At 36.5% G+C, this 8,672-nt stretch overlaps 1 protein-coding gene across 2 annotated transcripts in view; it reads left to right on the top strand.

Annotated features, from left to right (window-relative positions):
• The first annotated feature begins 1,203 nt into the window (after nucleotides 1-1,203).
• Nucleotides 1,204-8,672, top strand: part of gosr1 (golgi SNAP receptor complex member 1) — a 46,934-nt gene continuing 39,465 nt past the window's right edge. Inside the window, exons 1-6 of one of the 2 annotated variants that reach the window (XM_067450653.1) lie at nucleotides 1,204-1,359; nucleotides 2,188-2,299; nucleotides 2,398-2,485; nucleotides 4,623-4,730; nucleotides 5,497-5,588; nucleotides 7,939-8,013. In XM_067450653.1, the coding sequence (XP_067306754.1) occupies nucleotides 1,329-1,359; nucleotides 2,188-2,299; nucleotides 2,398-2,485; nucleotides 4,623-4,730; nucleotides 5,497-5,588; nucleotides 7,939-8,013 (506 nt within the window). In that variant the 5' untranslated portion in view covers nucleotides 1,204-1,328. Of the gene's footprint in view, nucleotides 1,360-2,187; nucleotides 2,300-2,394; nucleotides 2,486-4,622; nucleotides 4,731-5,496; nucleotides 5,589-7,938; nucleotides 8,014-8,672 lie in introns of both variants that reach the window. The other variant, XM_067450652.1, reaches the window with a different exon arrangement.

Here is an 8,672-nt window from a genome sequence, read left to right as displayed (position 1 = left end):
TGACATATTTAAATGTTAAAATTCAGGAATTGTATGAAAAAGAAAGATGATGAGTGGTATGGCTTTGCTCATCATTTTAAAAGAGAAAAGCAACAAAACACCCTATTCAAATTAAATGGAAGGTTTTTATTTATAAAACATATACCATATCATGTGCCAGATTTATCATTCATACAGGGCAAATGTTAATGTGTGGGGAAATTATTATTTTTATTTATTTAATTAGGCATTGATCCAATTACCAACAAAATCTCAATTCAATTTGGCTTGATGTTGATTGTCATGCTTGAATGTAAATTTCTGGGTGTGTTTGAACAAATATGTCTAACTTTTCTATGTTTGTGCTGATGTTTATTTTTTTTTCTTTTTATACAACAATGATTGTAGATATCGAATGGTTGCCAACTATATGTATATTACACAAGTGCAATTTCTGTCAAGAGTGAAAGAACTGCACAAATAAACCTGTTTATTTGTATTGAATGGTGGTGTGTGTAATTAAATATGTAAATAAAGATGAAAATTTGTTCTGAATATTTGATGTCCTTTTCTTTAAAATGATCATGTTTTAATAGTTACGCAATAGTTTTATGTAGTTTCCAACTATCAGTCTAAGTCTATATAAAAAAGAGGAACATGGAGACTTATCACTTATCCTAATTATTTTGTCATCTAATAGTGTGTACAAACATAAAGGAATTTCCTCTGGTTTTCAGGAGCTTTTACATACATCTATAACAATATGATAGACAGAATGGTAGGCCTAAGTAGGATTAAAGGAAGTGTATGTAAGATTGTGGCCAAAACTGGTACTGCAGGTGTATCCCCTCTCCCCCTCCCCCCAACTCGAGGTTGTCAGATAGGCTGCAGGATCCAGCAGAAACGTTTGTAGCTGTAGCTGAGGTAACTAGAGCAGAGCTCTCAACCTGGATGCCCAAACACTACTGACTTCGTAATTGGTAAATCGGTGGAGGGCGGAGCTTCAGGCCAAAACACTCCATATATCCTGGCCGGACTACTGTTGTCATTGATATAAGAATTTGAATTGAACATGATTTCTTAATATCTAGTGACATAGAACCATTTTATGATTAACTGAAATACATTTCTTACATACAGTTCGAATCATAGATATCCATAATAAAGGATATCTTTATTATGGATATCTATGGTTCGAATGACAAATTGAGTGCTAAAGGACGCGCGATTCTCCCGCAAAGCACGTGGGGGCGCTGTGAGGACCGAGCACCGCGCAGAGTGAAGTGAAGTGCTCTTGCTCCAGTCTCCGCCTCTGCCAGCACCACCGCAGATGACGTTGAACAACAAAGATGGCAGGAGGAAACAGCAACTATTGGGAAGGTGAGGTGGCAACGGTTACAAATTCCTCTTGACCAAAAGCTTTATTGCGCTTTGTGACAGCCCTCGCCAATTCCTAGTTCTGAAGAGTCTTTGGTAGCGTTTTCATGGAAACGCAGCCAGGTTACGACGTTAACTATCGCCGTTAGCATTAGCTTGCTAGTTCTCATAAACGTCAGTGCTTTTGATTAGCCGGAAAACCTGAGGAATGTAGTGAGATATCTTTCATTCTTCTGAATCTAAAAATGTGTCTGATGTTTTTAAGGTTATAGCGCACAGACTAATGTAGCACGAACATATGTAATCTATCTGTCAGAAAAGTTACACACCTGTTTGTAGATGAAGTTGAAACGAGCATTTACTCTGAAATAAAATTAACCAAAACCCATTGTTTCCCAGTGTTTTGGCTGTTTTTTCAAAATGTAGTAGGCTGCCTTCCTAGATGGCACTTGTGGGCTTCATATGTGCGTTTTGTATGTTTGCACTCGCCTGTGATGCCTGAAACACATGACAACAGTCGAAAACACTGTAGACAGTTTTGACATTAAATGTCCATTAAATGTTAAATTTGACATCCATGGAGGACCAGGTCGACTTTTGTCCTCTGTAAATATAAATGACTACCTACTGACAGTGAATTGTTGTGTGTAATTCTATTAAAATGTTCTAATATTATTTTGTCATATCTAAACGTAAACTGCTACTAATTCTCTGAAAGCAATGCCAGTGCATGTTGATTGATGTGTGTTGTCATTTTATAGTCTTACATTTTGTGAATGTATATTACTACTAACATCATTTACTGAATCTTTATATTTTTGCACATTGCAGACCTGCGGAAGCAGGCGAGGCAGCTGGAGAACGAACTAGACCTGAAGCTGGTGTCTTTCAGCAAGCTGTGCACTAGCTACAGCAGCTCTCGGGATGGTCGTAGAGGAGACAGGTGGGACGTCACTGTAATAGCTCATTCAAATAGTTGTGATGTTTTATAGATGGAGATGGTGATAATAACATGCTGATATTCTCTCTTTTTTCCAGTAGTTCAGATACAACACCTCTGCTCTGCAACTCCACTCAGGACAGAATGTTTGAGACCATGTCAGTGGAGATTGAGCAGCTACTTGCGAAAGTAAGAACAATATAATACCATGTGCCAGTATTGGGTGCAATACAGTCTCCCATCCTGATCCTCATGTATATTACACTACGGATTGACACATTTTTTTGGTTGATGCTGATATCAAGAATGCAGGGTGCTTCTATATACAATAGCACATAATGATAACAAATATGAATGATATAACATATATATATATATATATATATATATATATATATATATATATATATATATATATATATATTTATAAAATACATTTTATATATAAAGCACTTTACATATGGAGATTTTCTTTAAAATCTAAACTGTTATAAATAAAATGTATTATTATATATTCTTAAAGGTGTTATGAACTGGCTTTTAAAAAAAATGTATACTGTTGTCTGAGGTTAACTAATGACGTTCATGTGGTTTTTACATTAAAAAACATCATAACTAATAAGTAATAGGCTATTTTCTACACTGGTTTTGAGGCTCTCTTCTGAATGCTGGGTTTTGATGGGCGTGCCGCAATGGAAACAATGAAATAAACGCCCACGGTTAGGATTGGATAAGATTTGCCTATTTAATGAGCTTCAGCTCCCCTTCTCAGTTTAGTTCACATGAGGGAGGGATTGTTTTGAAAGCTGCAACCGAAATTATTTTCTCGATCACAGGGCTCGTAAACATTCTTAAAACAAACACAATGATTTATTTTTCATCCGCCCGTGATTGATTGGAATATTAAAGGGGTACTTCAGCGCTGGGAAGATGAATCTGTATTTGAACTGGGTCATCAATGCAGTAGAAATGTGAAATTATTTTTGAATTTGGTGCTTTCTAGACTGAGAAAAGACAGAAAATGTATTTTTGTCCCATGGGGATGAAAGACTACAATTCCCAGAATGCTTCGCTGCCCTGTGCCATTCCCCAACACCACCAACTTGATTACAGTGACTGAGTTAGAGAAGACACTACAATTAAAAACTGAACGTGTCTGTTCAATATAAGGAGTGAGTCACCGCGCGAGTCTCGCAGCACTGAGCACTAACTGCAGGAGTGATGAGACCTGAGGTAATCGAGACTACACTCGCGGCATACATTCACAACGCGAGTTCAGTCTGGCGCGTTTCAGTTCATGCCTTTACAAGCTTAACTTTCATAGAAATTAATTTGAGAAGTTAAAAGACTTACATTGCACACCATTGCTCCGTTTAAATGAGTGCCTGCCAGCTGAGCTCTCCCTGCAAGCTGAGTATCTCCCATCCCCCATGCGCGAGTTCAAAACATGCGGAAATGGCTCCCTCTGCTGGCTGTAGTCTTTAGCCTTTGGGCAAACATTCCTCCTATGATGCAAAAATCGTCAATTTGCATCATAGGAGGAATTTTTCTAGAAATAAAATGCATAAATCTCTTGTCTCAGGGAGATATGAGGGGGGAAAGCACAATAATTTGAATATACTCCAGGGTTTCTACTGATACAAAGCCATATGCTAATCGCTGAAGTAACCCTTTAATAACAACTGCTCGCGTGGGCCCAGCTCAAGAGATAAATATTATTTCTGCCAATGGGTGTACGTTTTGGTAGCCCGGCATGGAAAACACATAGCCCGGCTGCCAGTCCCCGGCCCCCGGGACTAACTATTACATATAAAAAAGACGTTTACCTCACATACGTTTGTTGCACCATTCTTGTCGGCTTCAATATGGATGGCACAACATTGTGTCTGCAAATCCAGCACCTGAGATGAACACACATATGGTCTTCCCCATTTGAGCTGGAACTTCATTAAAAATAAATGAACACACATTCCTAATATTATGATCCGAAGGAAGCTAATGCAGTGACTGTGTTCTTCCACAATATCCTGCTATCTTCTTCAGCATGTTTATTGCTGCTGGCTATTGTGATCCGATGACTTGTGGGTGGGAATTACACATGCTCCTTATTCTGTAGAGGTGTGTTTCACCACTAGATGACCTCAGGATGAAGCGCACGATCAGTTTCTGGACCTGGTGTCTATAAAAGCTTTTCTTTGACTAACAAGGAAGTTTTCAGCTCTGAAATTTGCAGGATAATATCACCATGACCTTTTATATATCAAAAGCTCAAGGGTAAATTGATTTCTCAATTTATCACCCCTTTAATCTTTCCTGTGTTTTAAAGCTGACAGGAGTGAATGACAAGATGGCTGAGTATACAAGCACACCGGGAGTGACATCTCTGAATGCTGCTCTAATGCACACTCTCCAGAGGCACAGAGACATCCTACAGGCAAGTTTTTTTTTAACGTTTATAAACTCATTTAATTAAAATAATCTCCGTGATTTACAAGTGATATTAGTGTCCACAAACAGCTGCCTTCCCAGCTATCATTGTACATGTACTGTATGTACACTACCGTTTAAAAGTTTGGGGTCAGTGCGTTAATTTATTTATGAAAGAAATCATTATTTTAGTAGCAAAAAAAGCATTAAATTGATCCAAAGTGGCAGTAAATATGATATTGTTACAATGTAATGTTTCATATTCTATTATAAATATGTGTCATGTTTTTAAACATTCTATTCATCAAAGAATCCTGAAAAAAACAAATCACAGTTTACACAAAACTATTAAGCAGCAAAATTATTTTCAACATTAATAATAATAGTAATAAAAAATATTTCTTGAGCAGCAAATCAGCTTATCAGAATGATTTCTGAAGGATCATGTGACAATGAAGACTAGAGTAATGATGCTGAAAATTCAGCTTTGCTATCAAAGAGATACATTACAAAAGGTTTAAATGTATTATATGTTTATATGCATAAATATATGTTTAAACCTTTATTTTATGTTGTAATAATTTCACAATATTAGTATTTTTATTGTATTTTTTATCAAAATAAATACATTGACGAGCACCGAGAAAGTCTTCTAAATTACTGACCCCAAACTTTTGAACGGTAGTGGATTTATTATGTATTTAACATCAACATATCTGGCCTAGCTTGTTGTTGTTATTTTTAACCCCTTCATCTCTGTTTTTCTTCTGTAGGACTACACGCATGAATTTCATAAAACCAAATTAAACTTCTTGGCAATCAGGGAGAGAGAGGATCTTTTGGGATCTGTGAGAAAAGACATTGAGTGAGTTTTCTTTTAAATTTCCTTTTAAAGTTAAAAAGGTTTTGAAGACCAACCCCATCCAATGTGTAACTCATCTGTATTATAAATCCTTATATAGGAAATTAAATAATTTTCCATAAAAATAGTTTCCGACTGATCTTTATAGTTTAAAGTGAGTCGAATTAATGCCCTTGTGTATGGATTTTTTCCCCCTCGTTTTCTGTGCTGATTTTGGAGGAAAATCCGGTCAATAGGTTTAAAAATGTTAAGCTGATATGGGAATATTACACCTTAATTTGTATTATAATTAATTTAGAAAAATACTCAAAGACTATGCAAGGTTTCTGTGGGGTTCTGCAGGCATAGATTTGACATGGTTCTGGTTGTAACCATGAGGTTGTGACTGCAGGGCTGGATAATGACTTATTGATCTGAGCTGCAATGCTCTGGCACCCCTTTGGGTTGCTTTTTTGTGTGCCCTGAAGTAGTTATCCGGTACCATATATGGTGAGGAAAAACTCCATGCTTCTCCTTGCAATTGCTATTGCACTTGTTTTTTCAGTCAAAATAAGCTAACTGTCAGAGATGGATTTGAGCTCAATCCATCTCTTGCAGCATGGTATTTTTAATACCTGTATTTACTCACGTGAGGTGTACGTCCCCCTCTGCCTCAAGCTCAGCCACCTCCTTCTACTCATCTGACCAACAATACACTTATTTACTCAGTACAGAGGACAGCATATCTGCAGATTTCATTCTCACGTTTTGAATGGGTTACTCTTAGAATGTTGCACAGATTTGACCTAATCAGTCAGTAATCTCATGAACATGTATTGTTATACACTACCATTCAAATTCAAGATTCAATTTGGGATCTTTAAGATTTTTTTTTTTTTTTTTTTAAAGGAAAAACATCTTGTGCTTACCAAGACAAAATTAACTTTTTAATAATATCATTTTTAATAACTTCTTTAGAATTTTCTTTTTGAATATATTTTAAAATGTAATTTATATTATGATGGCAAAGCTGTATTTTTTGAAGCCATTACTCTTCAAAGGCAGATGATCCTTCTGAAATTATAATATTCTGATTTGAATATATTTTTGTGGAAATCTGGTTACATTTTATCTAGTACTCTTTGATGAATAAAATGAATATAGTTTATTTGAAAAATAAATCTTCTAGAACATTATAAATGTATTTACTGCCACTTCTGGTCAGTTTAATGTGTTCTTGTTAATATTTATAAAAATATTAATTTCTTTTTAATAATTAAAAAAAAAAATCTTACTGACCCCCACATTTTTAACAGTATGTGTATGCCTTGTTGATAGATTATAATATCTTAAACCCACTGTTGTTTAGTGTTTTGCTTATCATACTGGCACAATCTGTGTTACCAAAGGTGAAAATAATCATTCATGTTTACGTCATAAGTTGTAATGTACGTATTTACCCCCAGAGGGAGATAATGCACTACTGGATTTGACTCAACCAATGCAGAGCAGTGTTTGCAACCTCGTACCCAGTTACTTTCTGTGGTGCAAGCTGTAAAGTCTCTAGTTTCTGTCAGACTACTGAAGCCTCACTCTTTGAGTTTGTGTAGTGCGTGTCATGCGTGCTGTGCGTAATGTGCTCCTCCTGTTTCCGAACTCCCCATCGATCAGCAGCACAGTGCTATATAAATGTCAGCAGGCAGAAATGACAAAGCCCCCTGTGTGATTTAGTGCACTGCCCTTTAAAGCCTTGTTGGAATGATTAAGTTGCCTGTCAGTGCCCTGTCACTTTGATTGGTGTCAACTGACAGTTGATTTCACCAGCGGGCAGGTGTAATCCCATAGAAACAGGATTAATATCCCTTCTACATCAGTCTGTTTAGAATAGGTACAGAGAAAAACCCACCGGAGGGTGGAGTCTAGTTCATCTATGGCTGTCATTTAGGCTGCCATTTCCAACAACCCTTTCCCACATTCCCAGTCTTATAAACTCTCCCATCTGAGATGGAGATTTTTTTTAAATTTGTGCTGTGAAGCCAGTGTCTGGCTTTTTCAAATAGCCTAGCTGATGTTGCACAAGCAGAGGGGGTGTTTGTGTCTTTCATTTGCTTTGACAAACTCTTGGGAAAGGGCTGTTCTTCCCAGCACAGTGTTCATTCATTATTAACACTAAATGCTTGCTCAGAGAGAGAGTGAGAGTGAGTGAGAGTGTGTGTTTGTGCATGGCAGAGGATGAAGAAAAACCCTCAATGTAAACCCAACCCCCACTTCATCTGAAGTGCCAGGGTTTCTATAATATAATGTTCATACAATGACCCTTGAGTAATTGCATATTTCTGTGTAAGTGCTAATTAATGTTCTTTTCTCTTGTCAGGACATATAAGAGTGGCTCGGGGGTGAATAACAGGCGGACAGAGCTCTTTCTGAAAGAACACGAGCACCTGAGAAAGTAAGAGCCTTATTCCCCTGCTGCCTACTTGAAGTAATCTGAAGTTCACTAAATGGTTGAACCATTTTTGTGTGAAGTAAAAAAAATCCTATTTTTCTTGAATGAGTAGTTGCAGGGTTTTTTTTCTTTTTTTCATACACCTGATTTATCTGATAGGAAATGGGGGTCTAATTTAGGGATGCATTTTTTCAGAACCGATCCGATATTAAAAATTCTGAGTAGCTAGCGATACCAATCGAATTCCAATGCAGTTTTGTTAAAAAAATATATGTATAATTTCTAAACCTAAGTGTGTTGAATTGGTAATTACTTTGTGAGTTAATAACAATCAACTAAATACAGACAACTTCATTAAAGAAAAACAACAAATAAAAAAATACTTATATAATCACAATCTATGACAAAAATACTACTATAGATGGAGAATAAATTAGACCGTTATCTACAGTCACGCATAATAACAGGAACAATTAATCATAGTGGAGAAAGTTACATGGTGTTGCCTGTTTAAACCGAACGTGACGCACTGTTTAAAAGCTGAATAGAGAGTGATTGACAGCCGCAGCGGAGGGAAGCATGCATTGAAATGACCTTGTTTTATGACTTAAATATTCATCTGTACTTCACATTAAACTATGAAATGTCTTTAGAACACATAA

This window comes from Pseudorasbora parva, chromosome 8, assembly GCF_024679245.1.
Source record: "Pseudorasbora parva isolate DD20220531a chromosome 8, ASM2467924v1, whole genome shotgun sequence".
NCBI classification, from domain to species: Eukaryota; Metazoa; Chordata; class Actinopteri; order Cypriniformes; family Gobionidae; genus Pseudorasbora; species Pseudorasbora parva.
This window is presented reverse-complemented; position numbering and strand designations above follow the sequence as displayed.